Genomic DNA, 18348 nt, shown 5'->3' on the forward strand with positions numbered 1-18348 from the left:
TCAGCAGGACCCACTTGGCAACCCACTTTTGATGCCAAGCATCATCTGTCTGACAGTTAAGCCTGCCGCTGAATGTCTTTTAATTGCAGGTAGTTCACTGGGAAACTTCAGTGGGAGGTAATGTGCAATGCAAAGAATTTAATGCCAACTCTGTGGGAGAATCAAAGGTTTTTCAAACAATAATCCATCAAAAAGCTTTCTAATGCTTAAAAAAACCCCAACCACACAGCAAAGAGTAATAGAACAAATACTAGCAATGTCTCCTCCCCTCCCACTACACCTTTTCTTACACAAGTAACCTCTCAAGGCAAACAAATTGGAAACTATAAAACTCAGTGGATAGACCACAGGAGACCTGTGCAACAATCAGCTCTGCCAAACTGGAATTTCAGGTTGCTTTCATCTCACAAAATAAGAGTTTTCATTTTGCTAGGACCATTCTAATAGGTAAAGCTAAACAATGCAACGTAATTTAAAGTCTTGCAAAAATAGTTTTAACCTGTTCTATAATTGTGATTTAATGCCAAATTCTAGAGACATGCCTGACCTTTTTCTAATTGGGTTAATTGCAATTCTTATCTCAGTGTCCTCATCTCCAGTGTCTCAAAAGCCCAGTTGCCCAGCAGGATTTTGTGTTTTACAGTGCAAATGCTAAAGCTGAAGCTTGCTGAGCTTGTGGAGCCCCAAAACTTTGTGTGTGAAGAACGCCACAGCTCCCTTTGTATTTTTGTGGAAGTGAAAAAGGGAACATTAGAGCACCCTCATCATCTCCCTGATTGATGGCTAATTACAAATCCAGTGACCCAGGCTGTAGCACAACTACTTTTTAGAGACCATTTGCATGCATAGCAAGGCATTAACATTTTTTAACTGGGCTATTAAACTGCTGTTAAAATTTGACATCACTTGAGGGCTCCGCTAAAGTACCACCCAGTGGGAAAAGGAGGTTACTGATTTTACTGATTTCAGACTCTGCGCCACGTCCAAATCACATTCTTCTCAGAGACTCTGGAGAGAGAATAACTGCATTTGCTTTGCACTGCCCAAAAGAACAATCCATAACCTTCCTGGTAAATTACTTCATCTACATCTTCACATCTTCAAAGCAGATGTGCTAACCTCACTAAGTCAGTGAAGAGGAAACAACCTACCAAAGTCATATCTTACCAGCAGAAAATTTGGTTTTTTCTTGACCAAATTCAAAAAATAATTACTTAACTCATGTTTGCTGTTATTTCAGACCTCGTTATAAGCAAACACTTTGGTCTGCAGAACTTTTTTGTTTTTCTTTAAAGACATCTAATGCTTCAAATGTTTTTTGTAGTCTGTTTCTATATATTCTATTCCTGGAGTTCCCTCTAGTGGCTAAAGTATCAAGTTCATCTGGTCTGGCTTAAAAGGCCACAAATGTTTTGTCTAATTTTCTTTGGTAGCTCTTCCTCATAATAGACAAAGATTTTCCTAACGCTTATAATTCCTCCTACTAAATAAACGTCAAATTGAATAAAAATATTTTTCACGTTACAAAAAAGGAAGAATAATTGGACTAACTTGATACATTATCCGTATCTGAATAATGAATAATAGGAAGCTGGCAAAGAGAGGATCAAATTCTTGTAAATACATTGACTTTATGAAAGTATTTTCAGTCCCCCATCAAAGAGAAAAGCTTCAGACTCTGACCTCGGACTTGAATGACCAGAGTTCAGCAGCCAGTTCTCCCACAGACTTCCTGTGTGACCTCTGTTGTGACATTGTTCTTATTTGTGCCTCAGGTTGTCACTTTGTAAATGGGATAATGGCACTGTCCTCCTTTGTAGCTGTGACGATAAATGTGATTGCAGGTCAAGCACTCGGATTTGCTGGGGAAGAAGAGAAGCAGGAGCAGTCACTAATGAGGCAGGGATGCTTTGGAAAACTGCACAAAATTCTGGTGCACAGATAGAACTAAGAACACTGGAATTCTTAATCAAGACATGTTTTGAATGGAAACACAGACTTGAATGAGTGCTTTAACTGTTGCTATATAGAGAGATAATATTATATATATAAAAAATATAAATATGCTATATTAACAGAGATTCTTTCTTGCATTTGCTCTTGTGGTGAACTTCACCACGTGAACAGACTTGGAAAGGGACATTACCTGGCTTATCAGCTACTTAGTAAAACACTTCAGTGTCACTGATAAACCTGATTTTTGAAGTTAGAGGCCAGCCATTGCACACACACCCCCTTTTCCACCCCTTCCCCCAAATACAGCCCATCACCACATCCGTGGCTGGTTTTAATAATCAGAAGGGCAGAAATGGGAATCTGCTGAGGATGCAAAATCTCAAATTTTGTGTTAGAAGACACAGTTTAATGCAATGAACATTCCAATGAAAGTTCCACCCTATAAGATAAAGGAATAATTCATTGCACATACACTGGCAGGGTGAGCAAAGCAGTGGAAAGAGCTGAATAAACAGTGTCATGAATTGGCAGGTGCATTTAGCAGCTTACAAGATTTTTAATCTGAAGCATCTGTAAGATAGTAAATAATTATGAATCTTCACACTCAAGAATTATTTCCCTCTTAGCAGATTGGCATTAAGGCTAGAAGGCTACCAGGAAGGGAGATAGATGTACAGGTGTCATGATGGGTCAGAGTGGCCAGCAAGTCCTACTAGGATTCTCCAGAAAAGTTAATGGAGCTGTCTGGGGAATGGGTTAATAATACACACACCTGTTTTGAGCAGAAGGGAGAAAATGCAAATAAAAGATAACCTGGCAGCATCCTGATGTTTAAATAGTACTTAGAATGATAAAAACGTGCAGGATTTCAACAGAGACACTTGTAGAGTCATAGCCCAGGAGGGACTGAGATGGTCTTAATCAGGATCTGGTACAGTTTAGCCTCAGACCCAGGACTGCTATTAACTGCAGATTAAACTAAACAAACCACTCATGTCTAAATTGGAGGGAAACTTCTGCTTGGCATGTGACTTCCACAGTCCCAGCACCTCCTGGTTTCTGACAAACCATTACTCGAGCCTGGACAAAAACAGCCACTAACTTCAACACTTTCACAGAACATTTCTTGATTAAGGTCCTGCTTAATTTCAGGGTTTTACACTTCAAGCAACTGTCTCTGCTGTAACAAAGATCAAAGATTTTTTATGACTGTGATGTTATGGAATTTAACACAATTATATTCCTAGAAATATAAGCATGTACAGAAACATGGATAGTTAAAAAATACTGACATATAGAGGTACAAAAGAAATTTTTAAGCAATTCAGAACTATTATAGTAGTCGTTGTGAGAGAACCAAAATCTGCTGTTCTCTTGAACAGATAGAATTTGGATATCTGACTGCTTTATGTCATTTTGTAGTCTCACAAAGGGATGTATCAGAGACACATTTTATAAGTGTTTTAGAAACAAAAGCACAAAGGAATGCACACTCACAGAAGAAAGGTGAATTTAAAGACTATGAAAATAGCAAAATCTGTTTTAAGGACAGATAATATTTATGGCATATATCAGCTCATGCAAGAAAACCCAAAGCCCCAGCACAAACATATAGGAATCATACCACTCATTTTAATAGTGAAGAACAAAAATATTTGAAGAAACACATTACTTTAATCATGAAAGAGTTGGGCATATCTTTGATTTCTTCAAAGTATCTTTTATTCACAGCAGTCAACTGAATTGCAATAATTTATACCAAATGTGATCTGTTACATATCAAGAAAGGCCCGCAGGCAAGTTACCTAAGGAAACATTGTGATGCAATTTTGTACTCTAAATACAGAACAAATCCTTAAACAAATTCACTTTTAAGTGAAATTATCAGTGAGGATAAGTTGCTTTGGAAACCTAAATCACTGAGAGAGGACCTTGACTGCAAACCTGTGCTTTGGGAAATTTGTTCAAGATTTCTGTAGCCTGGGAAAGCACATGACTCTTCTCAAAGGGAATGAAGGAATAGTTACTGATGCCTTTAGTCAACATTCAATTATTGCAAAAATCTGAAAAGGTAATTTAGAAAATACATTCACAGTTAAGTCTACTCCTGCTTGATTGCTCCTGATACCTCTATGCTCCTCCACTGCCGGAGAGAAGTGCTAATTATTTGCATCTCCATCCATTTCACAGAGCCTATTTCCATCCCAAAGAGCTGTGGATACCATTCTACACCAGCAATGTTTACTTTCATTGTCATAGGGACCAGTGTGGCAGGTAAACTGGCAACATCTTCATCTTCCCAAACAGGAAAAGGGAGCAGCAGCAAATAAAAGCCACCTCAGAGCATCTCCAGCCCTGCAGATGGATGGCCATGCGGGCTGCAGAGGACAGCCAGCAGGTAGGATCACAAAATATTCTATGTATGTTAAGAGATGCTTGTGATTCACCCAAGAAGGGATCATTGCTTAATTTACACTTTCTTTCCCCTTTATCATTTTTCAGTAATCATCAGCAGCATACACAAATCATTGCCACTCTCTCTTCCCCCTCAATAATGAAGTACATGTAAATTTTAATAATTTCTGGCAGTAATTTCACAAGTTAGTTGTTGCTATCCTTTGTCCACGATCACTTTCTGCAGTGTTTTTCTGTTCAGTAATTTGGTTACCTCAGATAAATGGTAGCTGACTTACTGTATTTGCCCTGCTCTTCAATTAGACATCAGCAGCATTCCACTAGTGCACTCTCCACTGTTCAGACAATTTTTAGCTTGCACTAGGAATAATCTTAACAGACTCATGTACTTAGCTGATCCTTGCATGCAGTTTTGGCCTGATATTAGCAGGCTGCAGAACTGCTACAGTCAGGCAGCCATCTCCCATACAGCTCCTCCTGAGACAGCCAAGTGCAGAGGTGGACACCTGACCTCTGCTCTTCTGCACTGTGGCTCCCTACACTGTGGGATTCTCCCACCAGCCCCACGAATTTAGGATGTGGATACGCACTAACAACTTTTTTTTCTGCTACTCTGCCTTCTTCTTTCATGTATTTGCTGTTCTCATCCTCAGCCCCTGAAGACAATTCCCAGCAGTATCTTGGGGTGCAGATGACTTCTGCGGTTCTGTGTTTGTTCTAATATTTGCTTTTCTAAATTTTGAATGCAATTTTTATTTCATAAGACTGCATTCAGAACAGTAGATTATCTAAATGCTGGATGAGAGAATTAAGGTAGAAAAAGCCTTCTTTATTTGATAGTCTCTGATAAAAGGTAGTCAATGTCTGCAAAGATTCTATATTCAGACAGGATAACAGGGAACACAGCCAGAAATGCTGCTAAACCAGAGTCTGGCTAAATTTATTCTTCGTTAACTCTTCATCTTGGAAAGACCAGTGAATTTTGAAAAATAAAGTCAATAAATTATAGCAGTCAAAACCATCCTGGTCTTTGGTAAATTATTTCAACTTTGTATTTCTTTTTTGTTCTAAGGGGCAGCTCAAGGGAACCGCTCATGCCAATAGAATGAGGTACATGCATTCTAAGAGTACTAAGTCTACTGTCTTCAAAACAGGCTTTTTAAAATCTTCATAAAAGTAAACAATACCTGGCTATTAGTACCACCCCAGGGGAATATGTAACCTATTTCATTTTAAATTTACTAATATGCAGCTACATATATTTTAGATTCATCAATATTAGAATAATAGTCAATGTGGAATAGGAAGCAGGATACTGACAATAGCAATAGTAGAAATTACACATTTCTATAGCTACTTTTTAACCTTGTATTAATTTGTATTGTTTGCATAATCTCATATAGTTGTAGTTTTTAGTTGTTTTATGAGAAGTGCGGCAAGTGAGAAATTGACTTTTACATTTTTCCTGGCTTGCATTCTGTCATTACCTAGAGGTTACATTTTCATCCTTGTGGATTTTGCTCTTTCATTTTTTTTTAACAGACAGCCAAAGAGCAAATTGACTGTGATTTGCTGTAACTGTGGGTTAAACATCTGTACTATCCACAAGAAAAAAGACAAAGCAGGCTTCCTTGTTGTGGGCAATAGTCATACACTTAAAATCTAGGGTTGGCAGGCTTGCTATATGCAGGAACCCTGAATTTCTGAGGGGAAAAAAGATTAAAAAACAAAACAAAACAAAAAAAAAAAACCCAACCCACATAAAAACCAAACCATCATAGGGCATTCAGTAGGTCTAAAGGCACAACACAACCCAGTGAACCCAGGTGCTTAGGTCCAAGGTTTCCTGCAAGTCACAGACACATCCAAATGCAACTTCAGTTGAGCAGTTAATGGAAAAGACAGAGAATTTGTGTCTAATAAAGGAAAAACTTAGAACATTTGATAAACCATTTTGCCAGTACTGTTTGTGCACAATGTACTAACTTCAGAACTGTGTCTGCAGTATTGTTAATATATAAGACAAAAAGCAAACTAAGTTATTTTCCTAAGGCTTTGAATTCTCAATGTATATTTTGTATACGGCTTATGCAAAAGAGTTTCTTGGTTTTGAATATACTTCCCATTTGAGCTCACAAAATTTGCCTGAAGCATTGAGCAGGCTCTTGTAAACATGAGACCATAAAAGTGGCCACACAAGGAAACATAGCAAAGGGGTTTTCTCCACTGTAAAAACTGCTCTTTTCCATACAAGAATGCATATCTACAGGCATGAAATTGAAAAAAAAAATTGCACGGATGACAAACTGGAAAAAAAGTAAAGAGATTATTTTGGCCTAGCTTGTAAATATTAGTATGTGTTTAATGCTAGGAGTTAGTTTTGTGAAGTCAGCTGTTGGCATGAAGAGAAACATTTGGGAACTTTTGCAGATTCTCCAAGTATGATATATTAAGATCCTAACAAGCCAAAGTGGGGAAAACCACTCTAAGTTGTTTCAAGTCTTTCCATTTCCCAAGTGGCAGTCCTTTTTATTTTCTAACGTTTTGGCTTTCAGTTGTATTTTTGTGTCCTTTGCTTTTAACAGTATTTATTTACCCATGTCCATGCACAATCCAGTTTCAACTAAAATTTTCAGTTCTAGTTTTGTCTGCCCTGTCTGTGCATTGCCCTTCCTGAAGCACTTGTTTTGAATTGGAGCTACCCCAAATTTCCTGTATTTTCTTTCAGTATGAACTATGGCTGCAGTTTCTCAACGCATTATTTCCAGAGAGTTGTGTAGCATGCTGTACACCACATCAGTGAACTGATTTTGCTGAAAAATGACCTGGCAAAAACGAGTTCTTTTTATGTGAACTCGGTCTGATTGACTGTGAGGCCACACAAGGAGTTGTGCTGGCGCAGCTTCAAAGTGTCGTGCCATGCTGTGGGAACAGAGCAGGGAAGGTCCAGGAGCATTTGAAGCTGTGTCAACCTTCCCCCACACCCCATACACAACGTGCTGTGCAAGCCCTGCCAATTCCTTTATTTTCATCCAACAGCCTTGCTGTGTGCGGTCTCTCCTCAGATCCATCTGCTCCTTACATTGTTTACTTCCCCGGATCTATGTCTCCCTTTTATCACCTCTCCACCCTCTCAGGTTTTCTCCCCAGAAGAAATCCACCTCTATTAAATTCCCTGGCTGACATCCATATGCAAATATCTGCAGATTCACTGAAAGTGAATTCACATTATTCAAATAGCCTCTGGTCCTCTTTACTTTGTTAAACAAATGAAGACAGAAACAAAAAAGACTGAGTACCTATATTTGCATTAGCATTTTACACATTAATTTGTTAAAGACTCGGTGCTAACCCTACCCAAACCAAAGCACTACCACTTTCCTAGGAAACAGTGGGAAGACTCCATTGAATACCTGGTTTGCTTCACACCCTTGTGTCCTGGCAATTGCAGGAAGCATCCAGCTCCAGAGCCATACCCTCAAAATGGTCAAACAAAGCCTACACTGCTTCAGTAACAGGACTCTCTTCCCACACATCTATTTATAGATTGCTTCTGTTCATGGGGATTTTTAAATAATTCTTTCTCTCTTCATTCAGTTGTTCTGATTTTTGACTATGCACAGACACAAAAAAGAGGAATTACTTGATAGAACATTCTTTAGCAACTAGAACTGCAGTTCTAGAAAGGAAACTGTCACCCTGATGCTTTTAAAAGCTTCTAGTGGGGCCAATGCACATAAATATACCTGGAAACTTAAACCCCCTCTGTTTTACTAGGACACTTCAATGCTTCACTTCTCCCCACAATTTTAATTCAAGTTCCTGATTTCCTGTCTGGCCCTGTGTCTGCAAACTCATAAAAGCTCTGGTTACTGAACATATTCCCAAGGTTATCAAGCTGAACTAGCCTCTCTCTGTCTCTGTCCCAGCCAAACTATGGAGAAACCTTCCCATAGGTCATTTTTGTATCCCTCCAGGTCTCATCTCTGGCTGGCTTTCCTTAGCCCTCCTCTCTGAATGTGAGAGAAGTGTAGCACAGCATAATTCAAGCTGGACTTGCCTTGACAGTCATGTTTCTTTTGTCCTCTTTTTCTATTTGTGCCATGCTCAGAGACTTATTTTGCTACAGGCATGACAAAGCCCTGTGCAGGACAGCTGGCCGTGATTTCTGCTGGTGTGTTTCACCACCCCCAGGTCTTTACACTTTATTTAGCAATTCCTTGGCAATCATGGCAGATGATTCTGCTTTGTCATTAGGCAGAAATGTTTCATGCGTTCTTACTGGAATTTGAATGTGCTAATTCCTGAGAAACACTTTCCAAAGCTGCAACATACGTAAGCTAATATTTGTAATTGCACACAGATGTATGTACATCAGTTTCTCACACAGGTATATATGTATTTATTTTCCATAGCAAATACTTTTTTTGTTTCACATTATATTTTTATATTCCCACACAATTATAGATATTTTTCCCTTCCTGGATTCTAGTTAATACCTTGTTATACCTCCCTTTCTCCACTGCATTTAAGCCTGATTTAAGTACTGGTTTTGTTTCTTCTCACTTAAATGTGCACACCAGTTAAAGTCCATCCAATTCACTTTCAAGCACATGTTGAAACTGAATATGACATTTGCAGTCTTTGCTGTTCACTTCTCTGGTATTCTTTATTCTGATCCTCTGCATCAACTTTGTTCTTCATATTTAGTAAGTTTTAATTCAAATCAGGAATGAAAATGCAGCTACTATTGGAAGCAAATAATTCCATTACATTGTTGCTGGCATTGGCCCAGTGAACTCACTGATGTAGTTTTCCTGGAGCGAGTACTTGCAATAAAATCAGCAGGAGCATTTCCACTGGAAAAGTTACATAAGCGTATGTGTATCTCAAGGATCAGAGCTGCATATCCAGCTCTTAGGGTTTAAGGTCAAGTTCTTTGGGTCACAACAGAGAGATGCCATTGCAATCAACAGCTGCTGTCTGGTTGCTTTCCTTGTTCCCTACCCAGCAGAGAAAGGCTTTCATTCTTTCCAAGGAAGTCTTTCTCAGAGTGTGGTTACTGCTGTACCCCTGCACAGCCCGGACACCATTCTTCCCTTGAGCCTGTTCCTTGCTGTCCTAACCACAAATATAAACAACAAATCTTTCCTATCATCCTTTTCCACCGGCAGACTATTAAATTCTCTTTTGTCTCCCTGCATTTTCCCCTGCTTTTGGTAGCACAGTTCTAATTTGTCCAAGCTTTCCTTCTCTTTTAGCACAAGTTCTCTGCTGTTCTTTGCCCTAGCTCAAACCTCCTCCACCTAGTCTGTAATTCCCCTGAAACCTGGCACCCAAATCCAAACATGATATTGCAGCTGAAGCTGTTCTGATGAGCTGCTGAGTCGCTTCACACAGGCTGTTTAAGCTCTCCCAGGAGTCATTTCTCTCGTGCAAGACCAGCACAGCATTGCTCACATCTGCTCTGCCTGTAACTCTCAGATCCTTCCCATCAGGGCTGCAGTTCAGCAGAAGGGATCCCATCACCGGGATGGAAGCTGACTGTTCCTGCCCAAATGAAGTTCATTGTTTTGGTCTTCATGGAGTTTTCCCCCTTACTACTCACTTCAATTTGTGTGAGCCTTCTTTTTTTCTGATCAACAGTTGAGGCTCCTTTTTTGCTGGGATTGTTAGGTCACCCTGCACCAGCAAGGACAGGGGAACTGGTGTAATTCTCTTTTGCTGCACATGAAAGCATACTTGAAAGTTTATAAATCAATAGGTTTGCCTCATCTGCCACTGAAGCTAAGGGCAGGGGGGACTTTGTGACTGGTTTAACATCAACCATACTGCATTACTATATTTAATCATTTCACCTATATATTCAAATGTACACTGTGAGTGGGTGAAGGAATCTGCTGTGATTCAGAGTCAGGGTGTGTCCCAGCCTGCTGATCAGCATTCAAGTATGAAGGAGAATTCTTAGTGCTTCTAAGTCAGGAGAGCTAATGACTGCCACACACCTAATGGAACCATTGCCCTGGAAGACAACAACTGAGGTCAAACCATCCCTTGACTGGGCCCATTTTCAAAAGACATGTTTGCAAGCCTCAAATTTGACCTCTCTTCCTTCCATGGACACAGCCTAATCCTGGTCAAAATCTAAAGGGAGGGTGAAGCAGACCCACATTCTTCTCACCCTCTGGAGGTGAACAACCTGTCCCGTGTTACCACACAAGGAAGTAGAGATGCACACTCACAGTGGAGCAGCTGGCAGTGACAGGAGGTGGAAAGAGGCAGTGGGAAGCTGGGGGACACTGTGAGAGAAGCTGTAAGAGAAAGGCATGGCAGGCGAGGGGCAGAGGAAGCAGAGACAGGAGGGAGGAAAGTAGAGAAACGGGGAACACAGGGGTCAAAATGTTTCCCTGTGGTTCTGTTCCCAACACTTTTTTTTAATAAGTCCATTAGAAAGGAATCTCTGCAAGGATTCTCCTTGTGGAGCTTCCCTAGAGCCATCACAACTGGCCCCTGAAGTGATACCTCCCTGACAATTTCCTACAGCCCAGAAATCTCGAGTGCTGAAATCAAGTCAGGACCATACAAAAAGAAGGAATAAAGAGCATTAGGACCTGCAAGCTCCAGCATCACTGGTTCATATAATGTTACAACTCTTACAACTCCCGTTTATGAGGTTAAAAAAATAATGATTCACAAGACTGGCTGTCACCTGGAATGATTTAACCAGGCCATCCCTAATGTAAATGACATTGACTCACATTTCCAGATGTAGGTGGAACTGGCAATTGTCTTTTCCTCATAATTGTCTTAACTTGCTTTGCTAGTTAGAAATAGTTTCCTAGATTATATTTCAAATCTGGTAATCATTAGAGGTGCATTCTTCCCATAGATGTTTGTATTTGTAGTTGATGGAACATCTAGGACAGAATTTGACCTACAAACTTAGATATGTAGCAGCAGCCTAAACAGAAATACATGTACTTAAATCTGAACCAGAACTAAAGTAAGATTTCTTGATATATACACAAAATTTAAAATATGAATGTACATGTTGGGGCAGACAAGATTTTTGTGAGGGCTTTTTTTTCCCTTACCCCTGAAGTTTTTCAGGTTACTTACCTTTAAGCAACCCTTTAATTAAATTTAATACAATTGTCAGAGGAAAATAATAGCTAATGCAGAGGAAAAACCTTTAAATAACAGGATAAAAGAAATGTTGGAAATCTCTAAAAAGTTTACTCAAAAATAGTACATGTAAACTGAGCAAATTATGAAATATCATCCCCCATTGGTTTTCATCCAAAAAGTGCTTGGACTCTCCTCCTCCTTCTGTCTGTCTATTCAATCCCAAGGCATAGGTTTATCCCAGCCTCTACTGTGTGACGTTGCAGTGACATCAGTGGCTGAGCTGCCTGCAGTGGTATGTCAAGACTTCCAGCACAGAGATTCAACCCAATTACTGTGACCTGACACACTTGCAATCTAGTACAGCCTCAAGTCTCAGAGCAACAGCCCCTGAAACCACCAGAGTCCCATGTGAAAGCTGAAACCAAGCCAAACAAGACTGAATTAAACCCAGGAGACAGGTATTCTGATAAACCATCATTACATCACACAGTTTGCTGATCCATGCTTACTTTGCTTGTTGGAGGACTTTGGGTGAGATACCCATATGCTTTTTAAGAACAGAAGTGTTGACAATCCAGGAGGAAATGACAGGGCTGATGATATCCTGCCCTGAGCACCCATCAGGGACTTAACACAATCAATGGGTGGACTGATGGGTGGGGAGTGAAGCTGCACTGCAGAGCAAAGTGGTGGCAAGGTGAGGGGCAGCCCCCAGGCAGATCCATGCAGTGTTTGTTGATTCTGCCCCTAACAGGGAGGGGTTACACTGCAGAAGCTGAGACAGCTTAAAGGAGGAGGTAAGGAAACATCAGACATGGTCACTCTGTGTTTGAGAACCACATGTACACATCTTATGCACCAGGATTTTGCAATGTTCATAATAAAACAGAATTACAGAACAGGTCAGGTTGAAAGGGACCATGGTGGGACATCTGCTCCAAGCTCCCTGCTCAAGCAGGGCCATCCCAGAGCACATGGCACAGAATTGTGTCCAGATGGTCCTTGAGTATCTCCACTGAGGGAGACTCCACACCCTCTCTGGACAATCTGTCCAGTGCTCAGTCACCTGCACAGTAAGCAAGTTCTTCCTCATGTAGCTGCCAGTTAACAGGTGCTTTCCTCACTTTCCAGCTTTATAAAAGCTTGTGAACAAAGCTTCTGTTTCTGCACCTTTCCTATTTTTGCCTCCTACACTCTTTTTAACTACCATTGAGAACCAGAACCCCTAAACTGAGAATACAATAATAATGTGCTATTTTTGGGGGAAAAATAATTACCCAAATGCAGGAATGTACCCTATAAATCTCAGCAGCCTAGTGTCTTTATTCCAAAAGAGAGGTCACAGATAACTGGACTTAAAATGAACCACTTGAGGACAAATTAACCATTAGATTACTTTGTAAATTGCTGTCTATTTCAAGTTCATTGCTTGTGTGTTGATATAAATAAATGTGTACTATCTAGGACAGTGATGAACAGTGACTGCAGTACCCTGGAAATTTTTGTTTCTAATCAAATCCTTTGTTCTGTCATCAAGTTTCAGAAAGTGATTTGTGCATAAATATTAATAAATAACAAATTATGTGTTATTATTACTATATATTAACTATTTTTTCCCATAATATTCTTTTCAATGCTCTTAGGAGATAAAGCCAGTTCTCCTGTGGAAGAGTGGACACAGACTGTGACTATCACTATTGAAGATCCAAGAGAAGTTCTCTTAGATAAGACTCTTAAGCAGACTGATCTGGTATCTGAGTGTTCACAGTAGTCACTCTGTTCTCTCCAGAAGGGAGCAGCATGCAGGCAGGGAGAATAAGAAGAATTTTTAAAGCAGTGATCTCTGACAGGAGTTTGGGGGTAGATACAAAAGTGTGACATAGCTGTACGGGAAGCAAATCATCAGAGGGTCCATAGCCTCTCTTCAGAGGCAGATCATAGGGGAAAAGGCAACTCATAGGAAAAAACATTTTCACAGCAGACAGAAAAGAAAATAAAATACAGAGGCAGTTGTGGTGAAGCAGCCAGGATTCAGGCTCCCAGGAGATTTCCCAGCCCAAGGGAACAGGGGAAGCAGCCGGGATGCAGGCTCCCAAGAGCTTCCCAGCCCTAGAGAATGGCTGGAGGGCTTGCTCCCTCTACTGGAGCATCCTAATAGACCCACAAGAGACTTGCTGGTTTGACACACTCTCAATCCCACAGCAAAGCTCTCAGACTAGGAAGTAAAAATTAATGCTGTGTTGATTACTATTGCTGGCTTAGTGCCACAAGAATTTTTTTAAAAGAGACTATGTAGCTCAACATGCAGCTGAAAGCAGAGGAGAGAAAGCTATTTCATTGCTTTTGTTTTGAAAAGAATCAAAATAAGGCATACAAATTAAAATCTGTATTTTTCACATCATAATTCTGTCAGTTCAGTCGAACAGGATCACAGGAAAAGCAGGCAGACCTTTCCAGTGTCTCATGTAATGCAGAAGGGCAGCTCTTGCTGTATGACCTTTGCTCCAGGGACAGCCTGGCCTTAAACACTTGGGCTCACAAATAAATAGCCTATTCCTGCAGGAAGCAGAGAGTAAACCTCTCCCAAAGCATCTCCAGACAAACACAACGTCACCACTGGGGTATTGAGCACTCACATCAGGTGAGATGGGTCAGGGCAGCCTGAGGCACAGTGACAGCAAGAAACCATGACTCAGACACTCGCTGACACTGCTCCACTCTTGCTTGAAAGAGTCGGTGGCTGAGACTCCTCTTTCTCTTTTGTAGAATCAGGGTCACCTTTGGCTTCTGCCATTGCAGGATGTTGCACTTTGCAGCTCAGCTTTCTCTCTGCTGAATTCAGGAAGCCTTATTTCTTCATGCCTTTTTAGACCTTAGGTTACACAGTGTTGGTGTGGAATCTGCCTCTGTCTCCAGTATCTGACATTTGGTACAAAGACTGCCAATTTCAGCTAACCATTACAGGCATGAGAGTAAAAAAAGTAAAACATTTGGCTAAAAACTCATCTAGATATATTTTAATGGATTTTGTGGCCTCTCCAGTTTACATGGCTTCTCATTTGCCAACTTTCTGTCATCCCAGTGAACATCTTGGTCCTCTGGTGCTCCATCACCTTACGAAGTCAATGGAGGAAATGGAAACCAAGCTCTGCAGCAGTGATAAAGAGGAAGCCTTCAAAAGAGAATTACCTTACTGTATAGGAGAAATAGACTTCACAGCTTCTGGGAAGAACCTTGGAAAGGTATGGGCACTGAGGAGTTTCAACCCTCTTACAGTATTGCTGTTCTTAGCAGTAAACTCACCATCTCCAACAGCGAGAGTCAGTGTGCCAGAGTGAGGCAGCACATTATGCCCCAAGTGAGGACCATGCCATCCTGAACATGAGTGTGGTCTAAAACATGGCCTTTTAATATTCAGAAATCAATCACTTGATTTGCAATTACATGATACAAGTACAGGTGATCACTTTTCCCTTTAAAAGAAAAATCAGTTATGTACCCTGCTTCCTTCATTTTGTATCCTTTCCCTAGTTTAACCCACCAAAAATTAATCACTATTTTTACATTTTAGACGTACTTTTGAGCTGTTTCAAGGTTTTCCTTAAAGTTCTCTCTCTGTTCTGCTGATATGCAAAGAGGGATGTGTATGGAGCACCTCCTCACTAGTCCCATGCATAAGTTAGTACTAGAGCAGAAGGAATTCCTAGGAATTCCTGAAATCTGTCCCAAGGTTTTGTTTCACCATAAAGTCTTCAGCAGAAGACCAAAATATACACAGAACTGGAAGAAGCAGTAGATTCATGTAATGTGTCTTCAAAAAACAGATATGAAATCAGGGAAATATTTCAGCTTTTGCAGAAACAAAAAACACCTACAGAATTTGTTGACTTTCCTAGGCTGCCATGAAACTGAAGGCAATTCAAGAGAAAGCTGTATGGGAGAGTGTGGTTTGTCAGTCTGCAACACAGAACAAACCCATGGAACTGACCCAATTAGTGAGGTGGCAATTACACAGAAGTCTGCTATGTTAATTCAAGTATTCAGTTCTCTGTCAAATCTTGCTCAAATAATTTTTTCTTAAATATCCAAGTTGATGATAACTTCCCGTTTGCCATGAACAGACACTTTACTGTATTTTCCCCTGCTGTTGTTATTTATTGGATTTTTTTTTGTGTTTGTTGAAGTTTATGAAGGTCCAGAGTACCATTCACCCTGGAATTATATTTGAAGTTATGCTCAACAAATGGAAGTTACCTGCTCCCAATTTGGTTATCTCTTTAGTAGGGGGAGAAGAAGATTTTCAGATGAAGCCTTGGCTACGGGACACTTTAAAGAAAGGGTTTATAAAGGCAGCTGAAAGCACAGGTGAGTGCTTTAGGCCTTAAAGAAGAAATTTGTATTCCTGATGGATTCTCACAGCTAGCCCCTAGCAGTGATCTGGAAATTACAATGGGCCTGCTCACACAATTATTTTTGAAAATTCAAGACTTTGCTGAATGCAACCTACATGTAAATACCTTTGAAAATGAAAGTGATTGTATTATACTAGGAAAAATAAGTTCTTTCAAATCAAATCACTCTAGGTAACCATTTCTGAAGTGTGAAATTACCTGATATTATTCCCTCAGAGGTGACACTAGAAATACATCATCAAAATGGACCAAATACAATTGCCCCTCTTTTGTGCCATCATAAAATAATTCTGAGGAGAACACAGCAATTTGACTTCAACCAGAGTGAATTTAGGTCAAAAAAAGAATTTCTACATTCTTACATGCAAAATACAGTGAAAATATCTGTGAGCATTTCACAGCAAGCTCTTGGTTTAGCTTCACTGCTCCAGACAAGATTGTACCAGTTTTGCTTTTTGTAATGAGACAGCCCAGTACCAGAGCTCTTTTTGGTACTTTTATGCCACACAGATATTCTCTATCTCCATCCCTCTGTACTTCAGACTGGGCATCATCAAGATCCCCAGTTTCTTTATGTTACATATTTGAAAAAGGTCAGCCTGCTTTTTACCTAGGGTTCTCCAAATTCCTTGTCACTGTTACAACACTGCTGCAAATTCTATTATCCTGGAAAATTCATGCTCCACACACCCACAAGAACAGGAGAAAGAACTTCAGTTTAGGCAGGTTATGCCTGAGATCTTCTGCTAACAGGTGATTACGTGGGACTTTTTAGGCCTCAATTCAAGTCAACAACTTCCCTGACTCTGTCCCTTTCCTGTTCCTTGTAAACCTGGTACAGGGATGTTTCTGCTCCCATGTAGACTGTGAGTAACTCCAGAGTGGACACAGCACTCTTGATGAGCATATTAACATCAGAGTAAAGATGGCCATGTTGCATCACGTGATATATGAAGAATGTCTGCTTGAGCTCATAATTTCTTCTTGCTTTCCTTATTAAATTCTTATGTACTTTGCATGTATTTTATTTCTCAAAGTTACAGTCCATCAAGACCTGTCTTCATGTTATCTATTTTGGAAAACCCTTAAATCCAGTACTGTAAGTAATGCTACTCGACACACAAACACATTGCAATACAAAGAAATTCTCTGACTGCTTTTTAAAAATAATTTCAGGCGCCTGGATTTTCACCAGTGCTCTGCGTGTAGGAGTAACAAGACACTTGGTTCAAGCAGTGCGAGATCTTGCCCTGGCCAGCACCTCATCCACCCTGAGTGTGATTGCCATAGGAATAACTTCACTCAGGGAAATCCAGCACAGAGAAATCCTGGAAAACACAAAGGTACTGCTCTCTTATTCTGTTGTTCGGATGGAAGCCCCACCCTTACAGAATTTGTAACTTGTTGGCAGAACAACTTTGATATAACTTAAACAAACAGAAGTGGGGCTTGAGCTGTGTTTTGGGAGGAAGCAGAAAGAGAGCTCAAGGATTGTTGGATGATTCTGTGCCCTCCGTGCCCAGCGGGTGGCAGCATTAGGCATCAGCAAAGCCAGCAGTGCAGGGTTGAACGTCAAGAAAATATCCCAGAATAAGGGACTTTGCATGGATTTCTCCCTTGTCCATTGTCTGCAGAAGCACTTACTCCTAGCTATTACATAAACACTGCAAAAAGCATATTTTATATTATGAGACACCAGACATAAATATTCCAGGACAATTTTTTCTTTAAGTAGCCAATGAATTGGTATTTACTACACAAAAAGTCGCTCAATACAACAGGTCAAAAATACCAGCCATGCTGGATTTCACCTAGTTATAGGGAATCCTCAGACTGGGTCAAGGGAATCAAAGTTCTTGGGAAGAAAACAGAAACAACACACCAACAAATAAAAAACCTCACCCAACAAAACTGTTGCTGAAAGTGTTGCTGCTGAATGGACACAGAAGTGGAGAGAAAAAAAAGAACTAGCATTCCCTTCCTGTCACTGGATATACAGTCTGTCCTGAGTAGGACATTATAACAATAAAATAGGTGTTTAATGACAGTGAATGACAGTTTCTCTGTACTAATTTATTCCCTGCAGAAGCTAAGAAACAAATGACAAAGATAGCCCTCTGAATTCACATCAAGTTGTTCTCTCAGACAGGCCTGAAAGTACCAGCTAGAGGCTGAGAGACCATAGCCAGATCATACCAGCAACTTATTGTCATTGGTCTTTTTTTCTTTTTTTTTGCCAATGACAGCTACCTGTGTGTTCTACCAGGTGGGACTCTTTAGCTGGAAGACTTTAACCTCTTTGTGTGGCAACTGGGCCAAAAGGGCCTCAAAGGAAAGAATTTGGTTCATTGTGTTTGTGAATTTTGTTCAGGAAAGCTTTCAAATGCAAACTATTTGACCTCTCTTCTAGGCTAAGTGATCAAAATGCATCTGGATC

At 40.2% G+C, this 18348-nt stretch overlaps 1 protein-coding gene across 1 annotated transcript in view; it reads left to right on the forward strand.

The window, feature by feature from the left end:
- The first annotated feature begins 14624 nt into the window (after positions 1 to 14624).
- The window catches only part of TRPM5 (transient receptor potential cation channel subfamily M member 5), a 39027-nt gene continuing 35303 nt past the window's right edge, over positions 14625 to 18348 (forward strand). Inside the window, exons 1-3 of the mRNA XM_005427201.2 lie at positions 14625 to 14741; positions 15684 to 15864; positions 17088 to 17254. Of these exons, the coding sequence (XP_005427258.2) occupies positions 14625 to 14741; positions 15684 to 15864; positions 17088 to 17254 (465 nt within the window). The remainder of the gene's footprint in view (positions 14742 to 15683; positions 15865 to 17087; positions 17255 to 18348) is intronic.

The sequence above is a fragment of the Geospiza fortis genome, unplaced genomic scaffold, assembly GCF_000277835.1.
Source record: "Geospiza fortis unplaced genomic scaffold, GeoFor_1.0 scaffold524, whole genome shotgun sequence".
NCBI classification, from domain to species: domain Eukaryota; kingdom Metazoa; phylum Chordata; class Aves; order Passeriformes; family Thraupidae; genus Geospiza; species Geospiza fortis.